General features: G+C 48.0%; 1 protein-coding gene across 2 annotated transcripts in view; it reads right to left on the reverse strand.

Moving 5' to 3' along the window:
* The window catches only part of CACNG2 (calcium voltage-gated channel auxiliary subunit gamma 2), a 102782-nt gene extending 89224 nt beyond the window's left edge, over positions 1-13558 (reverse strand). Inside the window, exons 1-2 of one of the 2 annotated variants that reach the window (XM_081082383.1) lie at positions 12796-13154; positions 12365-12510 (exon numbers count right to left, since the gene is read on the reverse strand). In XM_081082383.1, coding sequence (XP_080938509.1) covers positions 12365-12506 — 142 coding nt within the window. In that variant the 5' untranslated portion in view covers positions 12507-12510; positions 12796-13154. Of the gene's footprint in view, positions 1-12364 lie in introns of both variants that reach the window. The other variant, XM_081082382.1, reaches the window with a different exon arrangement.
* Between the last annotated feature and the right edge of the window lie 14311 nt (positions 13559-27869).

Genomic DNA, 27869 nt, shown 5'->3' on the forward strand with positions numbered 1-27869 from the left:
CTGTTTCCCTACCAAGACAGCTTCTGAAACTTGCTTCTTCTCTATGAAGTCTTTGAGGTAAAAATTCAAAGTAGAAGATGCCCCATTTTCCAGCAAAACCCCCACCCCCTCTCTTCAGCCAACACTGGCAGCGTGGACTGTCTCCCCAGCGCCTGTCATTTAGTTATTGAATCCAACACATCACGTGGTCTGCATGACAGGGTGCACTTCCCCAACGGGGGTCAAGGTCAGAAAATGTCAGCCTCTGAGAGAGAAGCAGTGAGGGTGGCAGCAAATGGGTGAGAGGCTCTCTCTTTAAAAGCAACAACTTGTCCTGGAGACGCTCAGTAGAGGGAGTGGATGCGGCCAGCCTTCCACCCCAATCTTACCTGCAAGCACTGCTGGGGAATGCGAGCTTTTTGCGCATTTATTTACAGATGCACGGCTTTATTCACGCTTAGCTGCTACACCCTGCCAGGGCTGGCATTGTTTTGCTAACGTTTTCAGCCCACGGACCGACAAAGCTCCGCCTGTAGTTTGCCATTGGCAGAGAGGAGCTTTTGCAAACTCAGAGCTTGCAGAGGCCAGGGGAAGGCCAAGGGAGAAAAGCAGCCGCACAGACACTTGGGGGGTGCATAGCACCTGCCACACCTGAAGGGACATCTGGCTCCTGCTGATGTTGCCAAGCAGGAAAGGGGCCGAGAGTGACAAAAATACAATTATTTTTTTTCAGGGGAAGCCCCAAATATGAACTTTTAAAAACATATAGGAAAGTTCTCAACGTGTAGAACATTTGAAGGCCAAGCACAGCTCACTTGCAGGTCACCCGTTGCAGCTGGGAGTATAATCAATAATAAACACACCACTGCTACTCACAGCACCCGGCATTTCTCGAGTGCTTACTCTGCACCGACACCTTGCTAAGCACTTTGCATGGAGCCACCTACTGAAACTTCAGCTCATGAGTGAGATCTAATTTTCCCCACTTACACACGAGACAATCAACTTAGAGAGGCGAAATCCCCATCCAAGGTCACGTAGCTGGTAAGTGATAAGCTGACATGGATTCCAGGCCTGGCTAGAACATAATGCATGCTTTCATCATGACGGTGCTGAGGAAAACCTGAGACTAAATATGCATCCTAGTCTTAGATGCAAAGCTTTTTTTTATATTCATTCATTCATTCATTCATTCATTCATTCATCGAGCACTGGTTGAGCACTGGGCCTGGGAACTCAGGCGTGGAATCCCTCTATCTGAGATGAAAGGCCCCATCTTCTTGCACGTTTCTCCTCTTTGCCCTCTCTCAGTGAAGGTCACTCGCCGTCACACCTTACTCAACCCGAGCGACAGCTCCCAGGACCTGTGGGTCCTCCGGTGTCAGTGCCCTGCCGGGGTCAGCTGCCTCCTCACTGGCCGGGCTGTGCGGTCATCTCCTTCCTGGACTCCCTGCTCTGTGCTCCTCTTCCTCCCATCTCCACGTCACGCGGCTTCCTGAGCCCTCTTTCTAAAGTGCAGATCTCATCTTATCGTTTCCTCTCCACAGTCTCCTCTCTGGCCTCTTTACACAGCATAACCGGCTCTTCATGGTGTGGTCTTCGAGGCTGCCTAATCTTTCTTGTTCGTCTAATCTCATCCTTCCTCTACCTTCCCTCCCACACCAGGTCCTCCAGCAAAACTGCAAACCTGTGTGGTTTCCCAAACACCCCCACTCTCGCACCCTCTTCCTGGAACAACCTCACCTCTCCGCCCTGCGTGTGCTCGCTGTGCCCCTGTATCTCCCCTCCACCCCCCTCACCTCCACCCCTAGCAGATGGTAACTGACACATAGCAGTAACTGAGTGCATCTTGTTGAAGAAATAGACAAGAACTCATGATCTAGAGCAAGCATGTCAAACTCAAAGGCTAACACGGGCCAAATAAATGAGGCATGTGGCCCGTGGGCCATGAGTTTGACATGCTTGGTCTAGAGGCAGAGCTGAGATGGAAACAAGCAACAGAGACGATGGAAGGTACTGTGGGAAGCCTGTGTGGATGCTGTGGAAGGAAAGAGGGAGGGAACGCAACCCAGGTGCGTGCAGATGGGAGGCGGCAGGGGAGCAGGGAGAAGTGACAACTTAGCTGAGTCCCGAAACAAGTACACAGTGGTTGGAACGTGCCCTCCAGGCATAGGGCAGGGGAGAGGGAATAGATGTTCCTTCCCTCTCTGCTAGCTTCAAGGAGAGGGGTGCCCATGCATTTGAGGCACCCTCAGTTTGCACAGCAGTGAGAAAGCTGGGCAGCCCCCCCTCTTCCCCTCTCTGACCTGGGTAAGGAGCATATCCTATTCAAGCTGCAAATGTTTGAAGACGTCATCATGCATGGGGTACAATTTCTGCTTAGCTTTCAACTTCTCCAAGAATTTTATTTATAGATTTGAGGGGTAGGGGAAAATGTAATTAGTGTCATAGAAGGCTGTGCATAGGTTTTTGGGTTGGACAGACTTGGGTTGGAATCCCAGCTCTGCCACTTGCTGTGTGAACTTGGGCAAGTGAGTTAACTTCTCTGAGCCTCTTAAGATGGAGAGAATGGGCATCATGGCGCATACCTCCAGCATTTTGAAGACTGAATAAGAGCTAACTTCTGGAAAGCATTTAAGACTGCTTAGCACAAAGAGTGTACTAAGCAGATGATTAGCTATGATTATTATTACTATAGTTATTATTAGTTCTGAAGTTTTTCAGAGTTTCCTTCTTTGTAAAAGATGTTGGAGGAAAATTAGGGAGGAGAGTTCCCAACCTTAGGGAGAATTCAAGAAGGATCTGTGCAGACAGAGATCCAGGTTGGGGAGGGGGGTGGTGGAAATGTGACAGAAAAGAATTAATGACCTTTATGCAGAGAAAGTGAGAAAGGCGCGCAATGGGGCAACACGGGGTAAAGAAGGGTCTTGGTCAGCCACAGCCAGTCACCAATAAGTTTTGCCCAATGGCAAGGCCAGAGCGAGGTTGGCACTGGGGTGTTTAAATTGCAGAGTGCCGATTCCCCGTACAATGAGGCCTCAGCAACTGTGCACCTGGGATCTTGTACCTAATCCTTGGCATTCTCGTTAGCAGCTGGAAGACTACCCAAAGCCCGGGAAGTTCAGGGAAGAGTGAATAAATATAGTGTCAATAAGGTGAAGGTGTGGTGGCTCCTCGGAGGCAGACCCAGGGCTGCTAAGTCAGTACCTGTGGGCCAGGCGATAACTAACAGGGGTTTGGATTGAGAGGAAAGGTGAGTGCTGCCCAGGAGGGAGCAGGCTCGCAGCGGCTGATCAGCTTTCTGAAGCTTGATTGCAAAGCTGTGGCCCTGGCTGGGGGTGCAAGGGAAAGCCCTGCCTGTTCTCAAGAATGTGGCCCCGGCCAGGCCTAGCAGAAAAGACTGGTCAACAGGATGCTTGGTGTTTCTGTTTCAAAGCCCATCTCCCTCCTTAGATGGGAGCTTCTTGAGGGCAGGCACCACTTTTTTTGGTTTTTTTTAGCCATTCATTCAACAGGTAGCTCCTAGGCGCTCTCTCTGTGCCGAGGCGAACACGGCCCCTGCCCTCATGGAGCGTGCAGTCTTAGAGGGGACACAGATCATAAACAAGTAAATGCTAAAAAGTGAAAAAGTCAGTGTTAAAATGGTGAGGACGGAAATAAAAGAGGGTAGTGGGACTGGAGGCGACTTTAGATTTAGATAGTCAGGAAGGCGCCTGGAGAAGGGACATGTGAGCCAGCCTTTCTGGATCTTTGAGCCCCAGGGCCTCATATGCATTCACTGGAGGCTTGTTACACTAGGAAGTGGGGAAGGAAGAGAGGATTGTGGCGCGCTGCTATTGTACATCACTTGTAAGCTTCTCCCTTTACTTTCCATTTACTACAGCTGACAGTGTACGTCACCTGGGCACCACAACACCCTCCGCATTGTGCCTCACCCCATCCCTGTGAGTCTCACCAGCTCCCACCCCGATGCCCTCCCGTCAGGCCTCTCTCAGCAGCCTGTGACTGTGCTGATGGGCAAAGCTGGTTGGGACTTCTCCCCTTGCTCACCAGCGTTCTGGGTCTCCCTGTCCTTCCATGCCGAAGCACATACTGCTCCATGAGCCATTTACGTCCCTTTGGGATCCCGTCTCTGCCACCTCCCAGCCTCACTTCTCCCCGCTTCTGTCTTCCTGCCATGCTGGACTGCTTGGGCATGTGTTTCTGCACATGCCATTCCTTCTGTCTGAAGTGCCGTCCTCTCCTTGGCTCGCTCACCCCTATGATGTAGCCTTCAGAACTCCATCTTCCCTGACATACCCCCCTGCCCAGTCTCTGTGCTTCCAGGATCCTGTGCTTATATTTCATGCTGTGCCGTTGTCATCGTCTGTTCATTGATATGTCTTCTCTACTAGACTAAGAGTTCCTTGAGGGCAGAGATTGAGCCTTTGACTCTGTCCTAGACTCACACAGTACCTGGCAAGTGCTCAGGGAACAGCTGTTGAATAAAAAAATTAACTCTTGCCCTTTTCCTTGTCAAGAAAGGCGCTGGTAAGACCACATTCTTCTCTCCTCTGCTGCTTCCTGAGTCATGGGACAGATACCAGCTGCACGCTAAAGAAATCCCTTGGGCCCTCTCAGCACCCTGCCTGCATTTCTCTCTGCCAGCAAGAGAGCTTACCATCTTTCTTTGATTCTAAGGCACATATTTCAGGTTTCCACATTTCTGAAATTAGAGTGTGTTTTACAGTTGATGCATACATTCAATTCCTTTTCCCCTCCCCTGAACGCCGTTTAAGTGGATAGTTCATTTTGTCATTGATAGTGTCTTAGAACGGAGGAAAGACGGAGCTGGATGAATAAAGTCCTTTATATGCCCGGGAGCAAGGACCAGGATGCTAGGCCACAGGAGCTTATTGATAATCCTACAAAAGTTGACATGCAATTTTTGGCCTTGGGAAACGCAGTTAACATCCCTTTACTCTCAATCTTATTTTTAAAAAGTCTGGTGATATAACTGAGCTCATTCAAATTCCAGCTCGAATCCTCAATGATCCTAACGTTGTAAAAGATGCCAGGAATCCCTCTGAATTTGCAGGAGGGCGAAGAGGAGGAGTGGCGGCAGGCGACGTCAGATGTCTTGTATGAAAAGGAGCTGTTTTGTGAGATGCCTGCTCTTTAGGATCCCAGAACTGGGACTCGCCTGGAGGGTCCCTGAGGCAGGGTGGGGCTTGTTCACCACTGCCTCCCTATTTTAAGCTCAGGGTTGGCTAAATACCTCCACTGACTATATTTAGAATTTGGTTGATTGGAGTTGAATCAACTTATTTCCTCTCTTTTCTGTGTTGTCATGGAAGTTTTGAGACCACCATAATCAGGCTGGGGTGGAAGTGGGAAGAGCATGACAAGGAAAAGAAGGGAACAGTGTTCTAAGCCTCATGACAACCTTAGGCACAGGCATTCTCATCTCCATTAAGTAGATGTTGCAAATGAGGTGCAGAGGTAGAATTAACCAGCTCAAGGTCACACAGCTTAGAAGCCAGAAGTCAAAGAACAAAACTCGAACAAGACCAACAAGTCCCTATCTTTGAGTCCTCTGTAGTCCCCTTCCCACACCATCCAGCACCCCTTCCCCGCCCCTTCCCCTCCCCATCTCCATCTCCAGCCACCTGGCCTTCTCCAGTACTGGTCTCATTCTCTTCCTCATCGATCTCTGCATCTGCTGCCCTCCTACCTAGGATGCTCTTTCTTGTTCTCTTCACCCAGTTACTCCTACTTATCCTTCAGGTATCCATTCATATTCAGATATCCAGGGGTGCCTTCTCTGCTTAGATACGATGGTAATATGGTAATATTATAAACGCACAGTTCCATGGGACTCTCCTTGGGAGCACTTATAGTTGGAGTTTGTATATACATTGGGATTTACTGAAAGTAGGGTCTGTCTCTCTCAGTTGGCCCTCAGGACTCTGAGGACAGTGACCCCCCCCATGGGGGCTACTTCCCATTATGACCCAAGCTCTGGCCCAGCACCTGGCACTTGGCAGGGGTGTATCAAAGATTTAATAAGTAAAATAAATGAGTGAAGAAATGGACTGATCTGTGGCTATAAATCAACCTAGAAACTCAACGTGCTTGTTTCATTTGAATATGGGTATTTGGCTGAAAGATATGTAGTCAAGTATAAGAGGAGCTATTGAATTTGGAAATTTAAAAAAAATCCCTTGCATTATCAGTCTGGATTGTGTCTTCTCCCCCATTAACCTGGGAGCGAACACTCATGGGGAGCTGCCCCCGGGGATCTATGACAGACGCCCTGGATGATGTGGAGGCAGAAAAACATGGCCAGTGTCTATCTAGAGCAGGGGTGGGCAAACTTTTTGACTCGAGGGCCACAGTGGGTTCTTAAACTGGACCGGAGGGACGGAACAAAAGCATGGATGGAGTGTTTGTGTGAACTAATATAAATTCAAAGTAAACATCTTTACATAAAAGGGTCCGGTCTTTTTTTTTTTTTTAGTTTTATTCATTTCAAACGGGCGGGATCCGGCCCTCGGGCCGTAGTTTGCCCACGGCTGATCTAGAGGCTGTTCAGCCCCTAGCACTTCCTTCCCAGGCATTTCCTACCTCTCCACTTCCTTTTCTTTATTATCTTTCTTTATTACCACCCCTTGTGTGTTGAGTCTCCCCTTCTCTCCTCTTCCCCCCTTTCCCTCTTTCCCTCCTTCCTCTGTGTTGGGTCCATTATTTTTTAGAATGTAAAAAAAAAAAAAAAAAAAAAAAAAAAAAGATGCCTTTGCCACCACTGTTGGCTGGATGTAATTTAGAGAGCAGTCCTTTGACGATGTGAAGGGACCACCATTCCGGAAGGTGCACCCTGCAGCAGGCAGTGGTCATATGTTCCTTCACCAACAAAGGCGGGGTGACGTCTTGCACTGTCACAGGTGCTGTGCCTACAGCAATGAGCAGAGCAGACAGAAGCCCTGCCCTGGTGGAGCTGACAGTCCAGGTGGAGGTGGACAACAAACGTCCTGAGCTAAGTGCGCTGTGTGCCAGAAGGTGGTGCCCTGCACAAAAATAAAACAGGAAGGAGGGTGGATGAGGGGCGGGGCTGGGGGGTGTTGATTGCAATTTCCAACAAGGTGGTCATCGGGAAGTAGATGACAGACAGCCACTCCTTTAGTTGCTAAACTACCAACCGCCCTGTGAGAAGGCTTTTATCCTTCACTTTTACAGAAAGGGAAACTGAGGCTGGTGGAGGTGAAATGACTTGCCCCAAATCACATGGCTTGTGAGGCTGCAGGGCTTGACATGAACCCGGGTCTGTGTGGCCGCAGGATTCTTTCAGCTGCACCACACCCCACAAAGCTTCATCTGAAAACTCCCATGAGTGACAGGGGACATCCACTTGCCACTTTTTGAAAAATGCTTGCAAACGTAAAACTAACAGACAATTTACATTGAGGGCACTTCCAAAATGCAAGGGCGAAGCCAGGGAGGCGCATGGTGGGTCTGCCCTGGAGTTCAGCGTTGCATTCCCTCAGCCTCATGGGAGTGAGCAGACTGGGGCAGAACTGTCACCCTGCATGGTGCAGGGTGCTGGGTGTTGGGTGGGTCAGAACTCAGGTTTCCTGACATGCTCAGGTTGGCACTCGACGGGGTGCAGACAGACTAGAGTCCGATGCCAGCCATGAGGATGTCAATTGGGCCAGGGGCTGTGTGCGGAGCCCGCTGGAGGCTTGCAGGTGGACCTGAAACGCCTGGATTTGAGTTCTGGCTCTGCCACTTTCTGCCCATGTGTCCTGGTGTGTGTATGTCACTGTGTGGGTCATTCTCATCACGGGGAGGCAGGGGCAGGAGGGCAGTGTGAATGCCCGGGACTTGCAGAGTTTGTTCCTCATTCCAAGGTGAGTGGCTGGGCTGCTGGGCCTGGTTCTATGGAAAACTGCCGAGCAGAGCCCAAGACCATGGGGAGTGTTCTCAGGGTCCGGGGGATTGGTGGGGAAGTTTGGTAACGAATAGAAGCTTCTGTAGAAGCTACATAGGGATGGGCCAGGATGCCTGCTCTCTGCCCAGTGTCTATTCTGGTGAGTATTAAGATCAAACTGGCCTTTGATACACTTGAAAAGCAGGAAAGGGAAGAAAATCAATGGGTTATTCTTTCCTTCCCTGTAGAGGTTGAATGTACTGATGATTTTTCGTTAGCCAGTTAGGAGCTAATGCACCTGCAATGACTGACTCCTTTGGAATTCTCTTATTTTATAATAATGAATTCATGACTCATTATTATTCTTAAAAAAAAAAGTTCCAGGAAGAACAAACAAACCAGCCTGATTTCCTCACTGCCCCCCTCACTTGATTGTCACAGTCACATGTCCTTATGATGTTTGAATTAATTTCAGCAATTTTAAGAACTTCTGAGTCAATCCATTGATAAATATTTTTTATGCACCTACTGTGTGCAAAGTGCAAAAGACAGTCAAATTATCTTGGGAATTCTGGAGCCTTCGTACACAGTATGAAGGCCCATGAGCGACTTCCATACCCAGCTTGTCCATACTGAAAGGCAAGAGTGTCTGGGAAAGGTGGTTGGCCTTCCTAACATACCAGACTCATCCTTTCCTCCTTCAGAACAAGAGAGCCGTGGCTGAGCCCTGCGCGGAGCACTCGCCACCTCGCAGCCTCGCAAAGGCTGTGCAACCACGGACTTGGAGGAAAATCAAGACACGACTTGCTCAGTGAGAGCAGAGCAGGAGAAGTATGGCAGACCCTCCGTGAGAAGCAGCATGTGGAGGGGGAGACAGGAGAAGCCATGGAAGGAAGAGGAGCTTGGAAATTCAGCAGAGGGAATTAACAGTCTGAACACAGACAGAGATTTCGGCTGTGCCTCACAGAAAGGAAAGGGGTGGGAGAGGGAGCGAGAAAGCAGGGTGAGTTTCTGCTGCAGACCACACTGTAGCCCAGCCTCCTCCTCTGCAGGCCTGGAGATCCTCTGGGGGAGACAGACGTGCAGCTGGGACAGGGGAAGGGACAGGGGAGAATACACACAAAGAGTGAATTTCTTGCTGCCCCTGGAGACAATGATTCCTTTTGGTGACAACAGAGGTTAATGTCTTAGGCAGCCAGCCACTGCACAGCCCACAGATACTCGCCTGGAACAAGCTGTTTTAGTGTCCTGTTGCAGATTTTATAGAAACGGCCAATTCATCTCTGCATTTCAAGGCTCTTAACTCAGGTTTTGTGAAAAGTTCAAGAACTTCCATCACTCTCTACCTACCTGTGTCCACATGCAGACCGTCCCCTAACCTCCCAACCCCACTAAGGACACCAGCCTGTTAGGGGTTCAAGTTCATACACGGAGACGCTGCTGTTGTTGACTCTGCAGAGGGAACACATAAAGGTAGTTTCCTCCAGATTCCTGTCCCCTCCTGCTGTGTCCACCCCTAACAGGTGGTCCTGTCCCTTCTCATTCTGCAGCAGACTGATTCATTTCCAAAGCAGCAAGAGAGGCAAGGAAATATTTTCTGATTCTTATTTTCATCAAGAAGTGAAAGAAAAAAAAAATCATCTCAAGAACAAACGCCCAGTGAAAGCCAGAGAGCAGGAGAGAGCAGAAGCAGACAGGGTTGTGTTCTGTCTGGCGTCGTTAGCAGCCTCTGGGGGAGAAGATCTGAAATCTGCTCACAACTTCTTGGGTACGGGTAGGAGGCACAATAAAGAGGTGATGGGGGACCTTTTTTGAAAGTCCAGTTTCTCACAAAAACCGTAGGTTGGGGGAGACGGAAGCACCGATAATCTGATTTCCGTAAAGGACGACCCTATTGTGAATGCTCAGAAAAGCAAGCCCATGAGAGCCCCACAACAGCCGTCTGTGCCAGCCTTCAGAAATAAGTATGCTTACGATCTTGGGAAACCAGCACAGCCTTTGAAATGAAGTGGCTTAACGTCTTCAAACTACTTCCTAAGCGGCCAAGGCCCAACTTCCTAGCGGGTCCGGGGCCTGCAAAGCCCGTGTGGACAGAGGCTCTGGGAATGAAAGGCCAGGCTGAGTGGGGGCCCTGAACACTCACCCTTCCTGCCTGGGCCTTGGCTACAAGTGAAAACAGAACGAAGGTCTCAAAGGGAGCCTGGCCCAGCCATCCCCTCACTGCCCGGAGGCCCCAGCCCGGGGAGAGGGGCCGAACCCACAGCTCCTGTGTGCATCACACAACCCTTGGGAAGGGTTGCAGGCCTAAGCTTTTTAAGGATGATTCAGGGAGAGAGATGGTGTGTGGCTTGGAGAGAAAGTTAAAGGGGCTGGTTGGGCAGCACGTTTGGGGATGTGGACACCAAACAGATGGAATTTTAATGAAAATATTTAAGCCTTTTAATGCACAACTGATCCAAAGTTCTCCCTAGTCCTCCTGCCTTCTGGGGATTATTAATTGTTTAAAAGATCATAGGAATAAGAAAATACAAATAGAACCCTCATAAAGAAAGCATATGTAGACCAAGTCACCAAGCGCTGGGGATCGTTCTAAAAGAGTGTCCTGCTTTCCTCTAACCCGTGGCCGCATATCTCCATCCATCCAACTTAAATCCAAGGGAAGCAAATTGCCACGTGATCGTTTCCCTACAGCAGCCCTCATTCACTTTGCTTTTCTTCTCTTTCGGAATAAAAGTCGGCCATAAATGTTTAATTAAATGGAAGTCTTTTCGCGGTTAATGGCCAGCTGCATGAAAGGCTCTTCATTTTTTTTTTTTAAAGGAGGGGTGTGTTTAAAACAGTCTCTATTAATTTCCCGATATTGATTCTCTGGCTGGGGAAGAGCATATAGTATTCAGCAGAGAGCTGCTATGCAGACGATGTTCAAAGCAGCAGTTTGGATTGAGAAAGGGCACCAAATGCAGTATGCGTCAAATAGACCATCGCTCACTGAAGTCACTTAGCTATTCAAAACATGTCCAGCCATCACTCAACCGCTTGCACCAAGAATGTTGGGGGGCGGTGGGGAAGCACAGAGCTGATGCTCTTTCCCAGACACGACCATCTCCCAGAGAGCGGCTTTTGCTCAGTTTGGATTAGACCCTGGGGTCACATCAGTTTCTCCCACTCCTGTCCATTTCGCTCTTTGCTCCCCCCATCTCCTGGCTTCTACTCCCTGCATTACCATCCCATGTTGAGCTTAACAAACAATCCTGCAGTCTCTGCTTCCCGACGCTGCCTCCAACAGCCTTCAGTATTGGCTCAAATCAGAAGCAAAGCACATAAGCCTTCTCTCCACACAGAAACGTGTATCTTTCTGTGCACGTCTTTCTATGGGTGGCTGTAACCATTCAAACACAGTCCCTCCCATTAAAGTCTGTTGCTAAATGCAGATCGTATGACCTGCAGGAGTTTTTTTCAGTGCTTATTAGTGTGTCTCAGAAGCACATGCCTTCATCCGCACCCTGTTCACCCAGGCTTTACACTGTAGGGACCCCTCCCCCCACAGCACATGCACTGGCACATATGTCCCAATGACCCTGCAAGATCAAGGAAAACAGCTGACACCCCTGTCCCACTGCTCTCCTTCCCCCCCCCCCCCAACCTGCCCATGCCCTCGCCTCCCTCCCTGGCCTTCCTGCACAATGTCTGATTCTCCAACTGGCTGCAATGCTGACTCTACGCGCGTCTGGATAACAGACATTTCACTCTGCGTGGAAGTGAATTGGTTCTCAGCTTAACCTGCAAGTGAATCTCTGTTTATTAGAACTTGGGCTTGTTTCCTGTGAGAGACGTATGTATTTTTAGACTTTGTAAACATTAAAACACACATACACACACAGCCAGTCGCCTCCAACAATATGTGTAGCTCATAGACATTACGAAATGCTCTTGAACTCAGCTTGAGATCCTGGAATAATTAGGATTTACCAAGTAAGGATTCTTAGAAACAATTTTTTTTTTTTACAGGAGATTTTCAGATGATGATGTGTCTGGGACTTTTGGGGAGTAAGGGGAAGAGGAGGGGGAAAGGAAGAACATTTTTGAATTTCTCTCAAAACAGTGTGAGAGAAACAATTATCCTCCCCCCATAGATGGCAAGACTACATCAAATGGCAAATCCTAATGATTCCGAAGTAGGCAGAACACATTTGACTTTTAAAGACAATCCCTTGTTGTTTTCATCACATCATAGATTATTCCAATGAAGAGGTCTGGGGAAAGGGAGGTGGTGGTGGCTTGAGAGTTGAGAATGGCTTTGGCTTATTGATTTCCTTTCCTCTGAAACTAACCCAAGCAACCTTGATCCGTGGTGGAAGGAGTGAAGTAAGAAAATGGTGGAATGTGAAGGGGACTTATCCGGAGGAGGGTGGGGAGGGGGAGCGGGGAGGGGTGGGGAGGGGTGGGGTGGAGAGGGGGAGGAGATGGGAAATCAAATACCTTCTAGGCAGCAGGTTCTCCATAATCCAGAATGGGTCATAACTTCCTCGTTCTTTTTGCTGGTTTCATTCTCACTGACACTTTTGCTCTTGCAAACCCCTCTGGAGTAGAGCCAATAGTCGGTTCCCACAGCTATGGTCATCAGACTGAAGGCAGCGAAAGCACCAACGGTGGTTAAAAGCATTTGAACACCTCGATCAAACAGCCCCATAATTCTTCATTATATAAACACCCAACCGACTTCTGGTTCTCGGGAGAGTGTGTGTGAGGGTGCAAGTACTAAAGCAAAAAATAAAATAAAAATAATTCCACTACTAATATAATGGATATATGTGTGAATAGAGATTATGGAGAGATATAAAAAAGGGGAAGTAAGAAAGCTCACGGAAAAGAGTATAAATTATAAAGATCACACGGGAAGAGAGGCTTGCCTTTTGAGATCAGAAACTGTTCCAGTTGCAGTGATTTTTTTTTAAAAAAAAGGAAAAATAAAATAAAAAGACACCCCCCACCCCCCCCAAGTGAGATGCCTTAAGCTCTTTTCCTAAAATTCTGGTCTCCAGTTTCCATATGTGATAGCTAATTTGGAGATGGCTTCCACAGTGAACCAGGGAACAGCCGCATTCTCAACACAATCTCTCATGGTCGGGACCTAGACAGTTAGAGATTGTAAAAGCCGAGATGCAACCTTCCGTCTCTGCGGCCTGCGCCATGAAAATCCTTTGCTTCTTCGCCAGTTCTCTTCCTTGGGGGGTCTCGGCGCTTTCGTTTCAGACCAGACTTCCCAGTATTCTGTAAGCCCTTGATCTCAGCTGAACAGGTGCGGGGGTCTCGCCTTCCATGGTTTTGCCCCGGCAGTGGCAGCGGCAGCGGCGGCAGCAGCAGGGCGGGCAGGCGCAGCGGCGGCAGGACGAGCAGCGGCGGCGGTTATTGTTGTTGGTGGCGGGGTAGTGTTGGCGAAGTGGGGGAGGGAAGGGGTTTCTCCCGGAGAATCGAGGCGGGTTTCCCTCCCCCTATCTGCAAAGCTCCTGGAAACAAGGGAGCCGGCGTCTTGCTGCAGGATGGGCCGCCCGCCTGCCGGCCCCCCCTCCCCAACTCCCTGCCCGCCGGCCCGGCGGAGGCGCTCCCACCTACTGCATTACCGGGTGGTGCTGAACTGGACAGCTCCCTGCGCCTCCCGCTCCGCGCGCGCCCGGGCAGGCAGGGCGTTCGGCCAGGAGGGGGGCGCGGGCCAGAGTCCTCCCTCCCCTCCCGGCAGCGGGCAGCGAGGCCAGGGCAGAGCTGGGGGGAGCGCCTTTCCTCTTTTTACTCCTCTCCCAAACCCTAAAATGAGCGCTCTCCTGGGCTCCCAGAGCTTAGAGGAAGGCGTAGCTAGAGATAGCTCGCTCCCTTTCCCTCTGCCCCCCCCCACTCTCTCTCCCCCTCCCTCCCTCCCCCTTGGTGTTTCTTCCAGCTCAGCCTCTTTCTCATTCCATCTCTACGTGCCCAGAGCTTCAAATACAACCCTCCCATCACAATCAGATGGGCACAAAACTTCAACCAGCCGTTTCTCTCTGCCTGGAAGCGGTGAAAATATAACCTGGATGGGTAATTACAAACAAGGTCTTTCTCTGTTTTTTAAATCATCAGTTTCACTTTGCTGCTTGGGAGTTTATTTTATTTTATTGCCACGTTAGCGGCGTCTCGTTTTGGTTGTTCCTCTCTTGTCTCTTTGTCTCTGATTGGCGAAGTGGGGGTGTGCAGTGCACTGTGTGTGTCTCTCTCTGTAGTTTACCGTGAAATTCGAAATCTTGCTCCTACAAGCAGACATTTTGGAAAGATTATTCATGGAAAAGGGTGCGGAAGGGTGAGTGGTGGCTGGGACTTGGGCAATGATTTTCATCTTACAGATAAACATGTTTGTAGGGGAAGTGGGTGAAATGTGAACCCTTCTTAAGTTTCCCATGCCATTCATAAACTGGATTGGAAGAGATAAAAATCTCCCTGCTGGGAACACTGAAACACATCCTAACACATCTCCTCCTCTGCAGAATCCTTATCCTGGGTTAATCACAGCATCACCTCTTGTTTCTATATGTGCAACTTTTCCTTAATGTAAACTCTGGAAAACGCAGCACATCCGATTCCTGCTGCTACTGATTCCTTTTTTCCCTCTGATCAGCTTCATAGTTAAGTGAGTGAGAACACATGAGGCATGATGGAGGGTACACTGTCTTTATTTTTTGGGGGTGGGGTGGGGGGATGGGGAGGAGCCTAGAGAGAGCTGTGAGTCTGATGGGTCAGTTGGGGGTTAGAGATGTAATTTCATAACTCAATTATTTCATACTTTCTGGCCTCTCCATTTTTTATTTTACTTAACAATTTCTCAGAGATCTGGTTATTTTCAAAGAGTATGTAATACATGACTGAATTAAAATTAGACTTTCTTTGGTGTTGCCCAACTTGTTCCCTTACCTCAGAGATGACCTGCAGGCATGTCCAATGAATTCTTGTATGTGTGTAGGAAAACTACCTGTTTCTCCACCTGCATGATACTCCCTTCTCTCCCTCTTTGCTCTCTTCTATCACCCTGTGAGGGGGGACTGCTGTGCTTCAGGCACCTGGAGAGGGTTCTGGTGTCTGGAGAACAGAATGAAGATCTCACACTCCTGCTAAGGTACCTGTAGGCTATAGAAAGAGCTGCATTTGCAGACTGAAGATTTCTCCAGCTTGGTTTCTTGTCCTGTGAGGATGGGGATGGGAAGGGGCAGATGTATGGATCCCACTCAGCAGGAAACCCAGCACATTCAGCCAGTGGGACAGGTGGGTGGTTTTCTTGGCTCCCATTTTTGAGGAAAAAGTGAAGAGCAAGCAGGAAGGGCTCTTAGATAGACTAGGCCTTTTGGGGGCAGTGGAGAGAGGCTTGCGTATAGCCACACAAGCCTGAGAAGCTTGCCCTCACTCTGTCACCTTTGACCTGTCCTAGAAGTCCCTTCAGACTGGAGATAGATACCTCCTTCTCATCTCCCCACCCCTTTCACACCAACCCCTGAATCTTTTGCTCAAATGAAATCAGTAAGAGAGGCTCAGAGCTTCTGATTGTCCACAGAAGCAGCTAACATCTTAGCCACTGACAGCGGCCACGGCTTTAGCAGCATTTTGTTAATCTTCTGGCTAGATAATCATTGAGAAAAGGAAAGGGAGTTGGGGAGAAAGGTAAGAGCTTTCAGGCTGCAAGTATGGAAAGAAAGAGACTTCTGGAGACAGAATAGACCTGATGGCATAGCTCGACTCGGCTACTTGGTAACTGCACGACTCCAAACAAGCCCACTTCCCAGAGCCTCAGTTTCACAATATGTTAAGTGGGCACATTAACACCCGCCTTCTTTTTTTCTGATGTTATTCCCAGCTACTCCCTGCTTTTCACTGTTGCCACCCTGCTCAGGCCTCTACCATCTCATTCATAGCACTTCAGTGTGTATGTGTTATCTCTCCTACTGACTTGGGAGCCCTTTGAAGTCAATAGCTGTGTCTTTCTCACCGTTACATCTTCGGGACCTAGTCCAGCGCTACATAGTAGATGCTTAATAAACAATGGCCGAGTGATCATAGTGAGGTTAAATAGTATGAGATAGATGAAATTCCTGGTACATAATAGGCACTCTCCCCCCATTTACATCCAGTTGGTCTCCAGCTTCTTTTTCTATCTAACTCACGTACCACCCTCTGCCCCTTCCTAACCCAGCTCTACTCCGTAGGTCCCTTCTGCAGACCAGGCAAGGTCACCTGGGAAGAGCTGGCTTGGTGCAAGTCCCATTAGATGGTCTGGATCCACCCGGCACACATACTTAGCAGCTGCTGAATGGATGCTCTTAGGGGAGCAGCTTTGTGTGCCCGCGGTTGGTTACTCGGTAAGGGCTTAGAGGAAATTAGCTGAAATGCCACAGGCCTATTTTGAGCTCCTTCTTTGATGGAGTGAAAATAACATGGGATTTGGGAGCAGCAGACCTGGCCTTGAAGCACAAGGCTGACATTTCCTCATTGTTTGACCTTGTGCAGTCACTTCACTTCTCTGAAACTCTCTCTTCACCTGTTAAGGAGGACCACAGGCAAGAGCCTTACTGTGTGGTTGTCAGTGTTATATGTTAAAAGCAATGACAATAGCTAATGTGCCAGGTGCTGATCTAAGCTGAATTCCATCATTATTCCCATTTTACAGATGAGGAAACTGAGTCACATAATGGTTTTTAAGTATTTGGCCTAAGGTTGTCCATTTAGTGAGTGACAGAGCTGGTAGTCCAACCCAGCTGCCCAGCTTAAGAGCCTATATCCTTACCACTGTGCTGTGACCCAAGCTATGAATTTTCTGAATAAGGGTATTACACCTAGTCTATTTCCTACTCATCCACAGATCTGACAAGCATTTAGGGAGTAACTTCTAGGTGCCAGGCATTTTCACACAGATTCTCACACTTAACTTTCCAAGAACCCTGCAAATGCATATTACCCTCTTATCCTATAAATGAATAAACAGTGACTCAGAGAGGTCTTGTATGAAGTCTCAAGGTCATATATTAAGGTATGTGAAATAGAGATCTGAACATTTTGCACTGCTTCAAGTTCTACTCACTCCAAGTCCCATGTTTATGCATTTATTCATTCAACAAATTAAGCAACTACTGTGTGTCAGGTACCATGCAGATTCCTGGGGATGTTGAGCAGGGCAGACATGGTTTCTACCTCCGTGGAAAGACAAGCAGGAGAAACCGACAAGTAAGGAATAGCCACAGTTGGGTGAGGAATGCTATGGGGCCACGGAACAGGAAAACCAAATCCATCCTCGGGAGTGAGGAACATCTGGAGGACAGGACATGTAAGCTGAGATGTAGGAATGAGAAAGAGTAAGCTAGGCCAATATGGAATGCGTGGAGGGGAGCTGAGAAGAGTGGAGGGGCGCTGAGAAGAGGAAGAGCATTCCAGAAGGAGGGAACAGCATGTGCAAAGATTCAGAAGTGTGCACACATGGGAAAGACGATTGGCCAGTTCTAGGGGAAATGTTAAGTATGGCTTATACAAGGATAATGATGGGAAATATTTTAGGCTGAGAGCCTGGAGGCCATGAAAATGAGGTTGAAGCATAAGAAACAACCTGGAGGAGGCTGGTAGAACATGGAATGTGAAAACCAGACCTGGAGGCAGGGAGACGGGAAGGCAGCTATTGCTGGGCTCCAAGCAAGAGACAGTGGTGGCCTGGACCAGCTTGTGGCCATGGGGGTGGGAAGAGGTGGAGGCATTTGGGGCTACTGGGGAGGAAATCAATGAATATTGGCGTCCATTACTGAGATGGGCCACTCTGAGGGAGAAGCAGGTAGGAGTGTTGGAGGTACGGGGAGTGGGGAATTGAGAATCCTGTTTAGGGCATATACAGAGTTTTGCTATCTTCTACTGCCTCTCAACTCCTGCTCCCATTCAGTCTCTTCTCAGCATGCTAATTAATAAACTAGATTTGTAAATAATTCACTCAATTACATTGTAGCCCCACTAGAATGTAAGCCGCATGAAGGCAGGGGATTGGTCTGCTTTCTTCACATCTTTTCCAGAGCACTTAGAACAGTGCCAAGCACATAGCAGGTGCTCTGTAAAAAGGAATTACTTTATTGATATAAAATCCAAATGCATGTCTGCTGCATGCCAGGCACCGTGCTGAGGAGTTAGGGGTGCATATGAAATTAAAATACCAACATCAGGGAGATCAGCAAGCAGACAGTCAATCCAGGGCACTGAGACGCAGCCGGGGGAAGATCTGGGGTATCTGACATTCCCGCTGTGTCTCCCACAGCCCCCGCCCCCTCGTCTTTTTCTTCTTTTTTTAAATATATTTTATTGATTTTTTACAGAGAGGAAGCGAGAGGGATAGAGAATTAGAAACATCGATGAGAGAGAAACATTAATCAGCTGCCTCCTGCACGCCCCCTACTGGGAATGTGCCCGCAACCAAGGTACATGCCCTTGACTGGAATCGAACCTGGGACCTTTCAGTCCGTAGGCCGACACTCTATCCACTGAGCCACACCAGTCTTGCCCCCTTGTCTTGTGGCATGTCTCTCCATGTTTTGGATTTGCTGTTTAATGTCAGGCACATAGTACGTCCACAACACGTATCTGATGAATGAATGAAATGAAATGAAGACGTGTGCGGTGGGAGTCCAGGGCAGGGAGTATTGATTGCTGTCTTGGAGTGTCTCGGAAGGCTTTGCTTTGGTGACAAGCTCACCCTCAAAGGCCAGGAGAAAAGGTTACAATTGGTCAAGGAAGGGAGGAGGGCATTGCAGACAGAGGAGCAGCACATGTGAAAGCCACGAGGTCTCAATCAGTAGGAGGGACCTCAGGGAGGTTGGTATGATTGACAGGGACAGACAGGAAGGCTAAAGCTAACTCCAGGGAGACTGCTGTGCCTGGGACGATGGGCCATCCATTGGCATCACTGTCCTTGTGGCTCTTTCCCAGGCAGGAGCAATGAAGTGGGAAGAGAACAGGCTATGGGGTCAGATGTGCCTGGGTTTGAACCCCAGCTCTGCTGCTTCCTCTCTGTGTGGCCTTGGGCTGTGATTTAACCCTTCTGAGCCTCAGCTTCCTCAGGGGTAAGAGGTGCCTAGCTTGTTCCTGCCTTAAGTCCTTTGCACTTACTGTTCCCTCTGCGGGGATGCTTTTCTCCCTTAGTGCTGGACCCCTAGCTCATCATTCAGGTCTTAGCTGGAATATCGTCTCCAGTGAAGCATTGCTGGTCACACAACTTAAAATGTCACTCTCTCAGACGGTAGACTGTTTTGTTTAAATCAGTGGTTCTCAACCTGTGGGTCATGACCCCTTTGGCGGTCGAACGACCCTTTCACAGGGGTCACCTAACACCATCCTGCATATCAGATATTTACATTACAATTCATAACAGTAGCAACAGTACAGTTATGAAGTAGCAACGAAAATAATTTTATGGTTGGGTCACAACATGAGGAACTGTATTTAAAGGGCCAGGAGGTTGAGAACCACTGGTTTAAATCATAGTGCTTGTTGCAACCTGACACTCTCTTGTTTATGATCTGAAATCTCTCCCCACCCAGCCGCCTCCCCCAGGATGTCAGCCCACATTGGTCTTCACTGCAGTCTCTTCAATGCCTAGAAAGTGTCTGGCACGTTGTAAGTGCTCAGGGAATGGTTGAGTGAATGAATAGGTATGGCTGTGGGGGTCAAGCCAGGGGAACTAGATGAAGGGTTTGGAAATAGTAGGAGCAGGTCTCTAGAAGCCCCTGATGCTCAGCAGGTGGAGAGCTGGGGTGGGGGAGGGGAGGTGGCCTGAGAGCTGTGGGAGGCCTCGTAGCCAACAGGCAGAGAGGTTGCACCAGAGTCAGACGTGGGAAGGCCGGTGCTGGCCTAGTTTCCATGCTGCGTCTCCCCAGCCTGCTCTGCTCTCTGGACCCCACCCCCGCCCACCGTGGATGACCAGAGGCTCCCAGCCCGAATCCCCTACAGAGAGGCCCTGGGGCTGGGAGGGAAGGAGACGCTGGGAGAAATGGCAGGTTTCCCTCCTTGCGGAGAGCTGTGGAGGAAGCCTCAGGGAGCCCCAGCGTCTGCTGCCGGAGGGGCCGGGAGAGGGTGTGTGGTTGGTTCTGAGCCTGGCGAGAGCTGGGAACTAAATATCCACGCGGCAGTGTCCATGACAAGAATTCCCACAGAGAAGTCCTTTCTCACCCGGGACTTCTGCCCCTACTCCGAGCTCCGAAACACCAACTATGCAACCTCCCCCCATCCCTGGGCAGGTATGGAATTTCACTGAGCCATGGCCAAGACAATTATAATACCAAATTATTAATAATGAAGTTACAGAGTAAAAAAAAAGTAAAGAGGCCACACAAAGGTGCAGAGGAGAAGCAAGAAACAGAATGTTAAAGGGCAGAAGGGCAGGAAGAAAAGGCGATTTCCAGTGACTCTTACAGGAGAAGGAATCCAATGGATGGAGGAAGTGAGACGAAGGCAGTGTGCATGACCGAGCATGCAGGACAGGACAGAACATGGATCCTAAATGTCCTACATGACCAGGCTCCGCTACCTCACAGCCCCTCCTCCTCCATACAAACCAGACTCCTTTTCTATTCCATGGCCCCATACTTGCCTCAGGGCCTTTGCATCACAGTTCCCCTGTCTGTCTTCCTTTTCAATCTCTGGTTCCCACAGCTGTCTACCCAGGAGGGCCCAACCGACCCCGGCATAAAATAGCCCACCCATCCCTCTTCCATCATCATGCATTCTTTACCTGCTTAATGTTTCCCCTTAACTCTTACCAGCACCTCTCACCTCACATATGTGCTTATTTTATGATTTATAGTGTAAGGGGAGGGGCCTAGTCACATTACTGTTATATTCTCTGTCTGGCTCATAGTAGGTACTCACAGGTATGTGTGAACTGCATGGTAAACCCTGTGGCAGCAGGGAGGGAAACAGAAGCCGAAGTGGGTGAGGAGGAAGGAAATGGCTAGAATATCCCCAGGGGTGGGGGGAATGGGGGGAGAATTGGCCTGGAACTCTGCCCCAGGAAGCCATCTGTGTCTTGTGGAGAAGATGCTGGGGGTTTCTGAGAGGAATGGGAGTGGGGGACTTCTGAGGTTCCTGAGCAAAGTGGAACCTGGAGAGGTGACAAGTAGGAAAGAAAAGGGGGCCACTCCTCTCCATGTGGATTTCAGGCGGATCAAGAAGGAGGATTGCTGAGGTGCCTGTACAAAGTCCTGCCAGTACATAATCAGCATGGGGAAGCACTGCTGGTCAACTGCCTCTTCCCTCCTGCTTGACTCAGCAGCAAGAGGAATAAGCATCCCAGACAGGGGAACTGTGATGCAAAGGCCCTGAGGCAGGCATGATGCCATGAGATCTAGGAAAAGGAGCGCTCATCCCCCTCCCCCCTCCTCCCCTGCTCAGGGCTCCGGCCTGGGACTGCCCCTGCTAAGGGGGCTGTGTTAGCTCTGGAGGCCAGACTGCATGGGGCAGTGGAAGAACTTGGAGCCTGGAGTTAGAAGACTGGCTTACGAGTCCCAAGGACCTTGGGAATGGTGCTTCCCTCTCTGGGCCCCAATTTCTTCATCTGGGAAATGGGACCAATGGTAATGATTCCCTCAGATTAATTAATACCAAGCGCCTGGGACTGTGTGGTCCAGACAGATAGATGCTCAGGAGTGGTGTGAGGTAGCAGCATCTGTAACCATTTGTGAGACCTGGCCCAGCTCCTCCAATCTCCTCCAATCACCTCCCCCGGCTCCCCCTCCCCCACCCCCCCCCCCCCCCACACACACATTGCCTTCCAGGCACACTCCTTCTTCCGCAGGCTCTTCTGCGCTCTCCGATCCCCCACACCTCCCTTTGTCTTTCTGTACAGATCCACGTGGAGATGCTCTGCAAAAGGGCATCGCTGAGATAATGCCGCTCCTGCCAGCTGTTTTTTAGCATTGCTTTCTCTTTGGCTTGACTCCCTTCTCCCTATGCCAGTGATGGCGAACCTTTTGAGCTTGGCATGTCAGCATTTTGAAAAACCCTAACTTAACTCTGGTGCCGTGTCACATATAGAAATTTTTTGATATTTGCAACCATAGTAAAACAAAGACTTATATTTTTGATATTTATTTTATATATTTAAATGCCACTTAACCAAGAAAAATCAACCAAAAAAATGAGTTTGCGTGTCACCTCTGACACGCGTGTCATAGGTTCGCCATCACTGCCCTATGCACATCACTCTCCCATCCCCATCATCCCCATGTTAGCAACCTGTGCATTTCTGCCTGTCTGTACAATCATAAGCAAAATAGCCATGCAGACCGCATGCGCACGTGAACACACTCCTGCACCTGTCTATGCACACATTCACGAGTGGCGGTCCATCACTGTTTCCCAGAATGGGATTATATGAGGCACCCTTTCTGCTTCTTGCTTTGTCATTCAAACAACAACTCGCATGGGATGCCCTCCAGGTCGGCTGCCATAGCTTAATTCATTCTTCTAATGGCAGCATAATCTTTCGTAGTGATAAGTACTATCAGTTCTTCATCTGGTCTTCTATTGACAGGCATTTGTTTCCTGTCTCCCCTCCTCCTGCTATAAACAGTGCTGCAATAAACATCTTTGTATATACATCCTTCTAACTGGAGCTTTTATTTCGATAGAAAAATCCCCAGGAGTGGAATTGCTCAATCAAAGGTTATATGTATTTTTTTTATTTCAGTCGATGTTGCCAGATTGCTTTCCAAAAATGCTGCGATACATCACATTTTCTCCAACCATTCATGAGCCTACGATTTCTTCACATCCGCTCCAGCAATAGGTGTTAGATTATTGTTATTTTTATTACTTCCCAGTCTGATGGGGATGAAATGAAATCTCATAGTTACTTTAATTGTGAGTTCCGGTAAGCCGGAGTTTGTGCATCTTTCTGTATGTTTGTTGGCCACTTGGATTTGCGCTGTGTCTCGCCTGGTTTTATCCTTCGCCTAACTCCAACCCTCCTCTTCATTTCTTAGCACTTTAGTAATTAACCTTTTATTTGACATCTCTGTTGCAAATAGTTTTGTACTCAAATTTCTTGTTGTTTTTTTTAAACATATGTTTTTATTGATTTAGGAGAAAGGAAGGGAGAAGGAGAGACGGATAGAAACATCAATGATGAGAGAGAATCATTGATCAGTTGCCTCCTGCATGCCCCCTACTGGGAATCAAGCCCGAAACCTGGGCATGTGCCCTCACCAGGAATTGAACCCTGACCTCTTGGTTCATGGGTTGATGCTTAACCACTGAGCCACACTGGCCAGACTGTCTTGTTTTTATATTGACTTTATAAATGATATCTTTTGCCATAAAAAGTAATATCGTGGAGTAAATGAAATTTTTTTCAAATAGGACTTGCTTGTTTTTTCATGCCCTGAGACTGCCCTTGTCTTTTTTTTTTTTTTGCATTTTCTTCCAAGATATTTATTATCTTAATTTTTTGGCTGTTAAATCCTTAATTTGTCTGAGGTTTATTTATGGATATGACATAAAACAAAGTTTTAACTTTCTTACAAAAGATAGCTAGTTGTGCAAGTTTCATTAATTAAACAATTACTCTTTTTCCCACTGAATACCATTTCTGCCACATACTGGCTTCTCATGAAGATGCTGATTGCTTTCTGATCTCTCTGTTCTGCTCTATTGAGCTATGTATCGCTTCCTTACCAGCACCATTTGGATTTGATTATAGGGGCCTCAATATGTTCTGATCGCTAATAAGCCAAGTTCTTCCCCAATATTCCTCTCTTTCACAGTATCTAATTATTGCTATCTTCGTTCTTCTACACCAGCAGTTCTCAACCTGTGGGTCGCAACCCCTTTGGCGGTCGAACGACCCTTTCACAGGGGTCGCTTAAGGCCATCCTGCATATCAGATATTTACATGACAATTCATAACAGTAGCAACATTACAGTTATGAAGTAGCAACGAAAATAATTTTATGGTTGGGTCACAACATGAGGAACTGTATTTAAAGGGCCAGAAGGTTGAGAACCACTGTTCTACACGAACTTTGAAATTATTTAATTCAGTGATGTCTTAGTTACCACTGGATCCCAGAGACTTACATGGGGTCAAACATGCAATAAGGGAGCAGGGGATATTTGTTGAATGTTGTTGCTTTCCTTCCCCTTCCCCAATGGGTCCCACCCCTCCACTTCCAGGACTATTAAAGGTATCAAATACTAATATTCAAGCCAAAAGTAGGTCCCATAAAAATGTGTGTGGAGTACAAATCAAACCAAATAGAAAAAGGGTTGTCAAATTTGAGACCCTTGAAGCACAGAGATAAGGCTCAGTTAGGGAATACCTGTTTATTGAAGCCCACTGTTTGCTAGACCGTATTCTAAGTCTGGGGACACAGTGGTGGCAAAGACCAAGACAGAAGCTTGATTTTTAAGGTGTGAGGATGGCATTGTGTTTATTATTTTTCGGTGTGATAATGATATTGTGGTTATGTTTAAAATAAAGAGTCCCACTTTTAGAGATACATGCTGAAATGTTTACAGATAAAATTATATGAAGTCTGGAATTAGTTTCTAAATAAGCTAGGGTTGGGGAAATGGATGGAAGTAGAAACAAAATAAGATTGGCCATGAATTGATAATTATGGCAGCTCAGTGATGGTTTAATGGGGATTTATTAGATTAGTCTCTCTACTTTTGTCTATATTTGAAATATTCCATAATAAAAATGTTTTTAAAATGCATACAGAGCTTATTATGTTTCAGGCATTAGTCTGTTTGCCTTACATTCATTAATTCATCAAATCCTCAAAATAGCCCTGTCTTACTCAGCTATACCAAAATACCATAGCCTGGGTGGCTTAAACAACAGGCATTTTTATTTCTATTTCTTATAGTTCAGGAGGCTGGAAAGTTCAGATCTTGTTCCTGGTGAGGACCCTCTTTCTGGCTTGCAGGTGGCCACCTTCTCTCTGTGTCCTCCCATGGGGGAGACAGAGACAGCACAAGCTCTCTGGTCTCTTCCTATATGGGAACTAATTCCATCCTGAGTGTTACTTCCAAAGGCCCCGCCTCCAAATACAACCACACTGGGGGGTAGGACTTCAACACTTGAAGTGTGTGTGTGTGGGGGGGGGGGGAGCGGGGGGGGGGCATAATTCAGTCCATAGTAATCCCTATGAGGTGGCATTATCATTCCAGGTGAGAAAGTTGAGGCCCCACAAGATTTGGTACCTTGCCCAGGATCCCAGGACCTTGCTTGCAAACACTATGTACTACTTTTACATCTTCTACATCTATTCATGGCAATGAATCTATCAATGAATATCTATAATAATAAAAGCATAATATGCTAATTAGACTGGTCAGCTGAATGACCTTTCAGATGTCATTCTGGACGTCCTTCCGGACAAAGCCACCATAGTGGGGTCCAAGGCGGTTAGGGGCGATCAGGCAGGTGAGTGGTTAAGGGTGATCAGGCAGGCAGGCAGAGGTGGTTAGGGGCAATCAGGCAGGCAGGCGAGTGGTTAGGGGTGATCAAGCAGGCAGGCAGGCAGAGGGGTTAGGGGCGATGAGGTAGGCAGGCAGGCGAGCAGTTAGGAGCCAGCAGTCCTGGATTGCGAGAGGATGCAGGCCAGGCTGAGGGATCCACCCCCCTTCCCCATGCACAAATTTCATGCACTAGGCCTCTAGTATGTATATAATTTCATATAGCAGGAAGGACCAAGAAAGATAAAACCAAAGTAGGACCTTGGAGCGGAGAGAGAAGACCGGTAGTGGGGAGGATGGGTTTATGGTGGGGTCCTCCTTCAGCAAGGGGTCCAGAGAAGGTCCCTCGGAGGAGCTGGGGGAGCCGAGACCTGAATGCAGGTGCGGAGGCTGCGTGGAGATCTGGGACAGCTGTCTAAGCAGAGGGACTGGCAAATGCACAGCTTCTGAGATAAAAACAGGAAGGTCTGTGGGGCCAACACAGCCGAACAGGACACGGGCAGTAAAGCAAAGCGGTGGGACCAGATCTTCCTGCAGGTGGTCAGGCATTGACAGGTTCACAGGAAGGAACTAAGATAGTGCAGTGAGATCATAACGATTTATTGGCTGTATTAGCTCAATGATCATTTCAATACATCGCCTACATTTTGTAGTGTGAAATTCATTTATAACAGAGGAATAATTTAATTCTGAAGCCAAATGAACTGCTCTTTGCCTTCATGCAAAGTCACCCACTTTTGATTTTTTTTTTGCATAACTTAATTCAATTTTTCTGCTCTTGTCACATTTTCTCCAGCTCCTCCACACTTTTTTTTTCTGGGTGGTTATAATGTTATTATCTTATTATTGGTCACTAACCAGGGATAATTCACTTTTCCAATTGATCTATGCTGCTCATAAAATGCCAAATCAACTGGAAGCCCCGGAAGCCAGTGGTTAGTGAGTTCTGAAAGCCAATGTAGACAGAAAACTGTGTGCGATGGGCAGGGGACCAGGAGTTGATGACCTTCCACGTGTCGAATTTCTCTGGGTTGAGCAGGCCCACCATCAAAGGAGCATCCACAGGGCAGATTCTCTAGGGCGCAGGTGGTGGTAATGGCTTGTATCAGACTCTTGTTGTGTGTACTTAATATTTTACACGGTCCATGCTAGCTCATATTTGCTTGAAGTCAGTCTCTGACAATGTCAAGTTCAATGGGTCCTGTAGCTAAAATGTCCTCAAGCACAATGTTTCCCTTGGGGAAAAAAAATGCTGGCAACACATGCACTGTTGTAGTGTAGCCTGCACACGAACCACACTGATTTAGGTAAAATGGGAATGTGTACTGGAGGTCACTAGGCCCTCTGCCATTCTGGCTTGAACCTGGAGAATGTCAATCATAGACAAACAAGGTTGGGGCACAGACAGTTGCTTGGTTCACTTTACGGTAGAATCACCCCTGAAGTTGCGAGCTGGAAGAAAAAAGGGTGAAGATGGAACACTGAATGGACTAAAAGGGGAAGCTATAAAATAACATTTTTCTTTAGGTAGGAGGAAGCCATTAAAAATGACAAATTTATTAATAAAAGAGAGTTCCTGGTTTTTCCTTTCAGACTGTCAGCTGATTCTTGATTAGTTTTTTTTTTTGGTGGGGTGGGGGGAGGGACAGCTTTGGGATACAGAATTGAGAAGAAAGAGGGAGAGGGAAATGGCCAGGGAGCCTCCATTTGGGGCCCAGGAGGGACTTTTCGGGGTGTTGAAGGAAAGCGTGGTGGGGGAACTTCAGGGAGGATGAGAAAGGCAGTGGGAACGGAAAGGTGGACTTTAAGAAATGCTGATTCAGATTATGATGCTTGAAGAACATAATTAAGGAAGCTGAGTAACCTTGAGATTTTGGCTGTTGGGTTGATTCTCTGTCTACTACACCTCCTATGGACTGGGCCAGGTGGGCCATGGCTTTAACAGGCTATGAGGCCAGGAGCGGGTGCTGGGGGAAGCTGCTGTAATAGCATGGTAGATTGGCCAAAGATGGGGTGAAAGCTCATGCCAAACCATACAATTCAGACATCAGAATTTGTCTCTTTGTTTTAGGTGTTAGGTAAAAAAAAAAAAAAAGCCAGAAGAAATAAATAGCCATAGAGAGGGTCGAGAGACCTACGTATTTGCCTCACTAGGTGGTCCCTTCCTTCATTCAATAGATTATTGAACAAGCCATTCTATATCCCAGGCCTGAGCTAGGAGCTGGGCATTTAAAGATAAACTGTTCATCCTTCTGGGTAATTTTGAGCTGTGTGTTGATGGCAGAATAGGAGCTTATATACAGACAATGGGAGGAAGGGAATTTTAGGCAGAGGGAACAGCATGTACAAAGACTTGGAGGCTTAAAATGGCAGTGAGTCTTCCAAAAGCAGAGGACAGATTAGTGGGCCTCAAATCTAGAAAGCAGGTGGTTGGGGGAAAATGTGATTAATTTTTCAATTGTTGCCATTAAGGATGTTTCCCTTTTTC

The sequence above is a fragment of the Myotis nattereri genome (genome assembly GCF_964212035.1).
Source record: "Myotis nattereri genome assembly, chromosome: 2".
Lineage (NCBI taxonomy): Eukaryota > Metazoa > Chordata > Mammalia > Chiroptera > Vespertilionidae > Myotis > Myotis nattereri.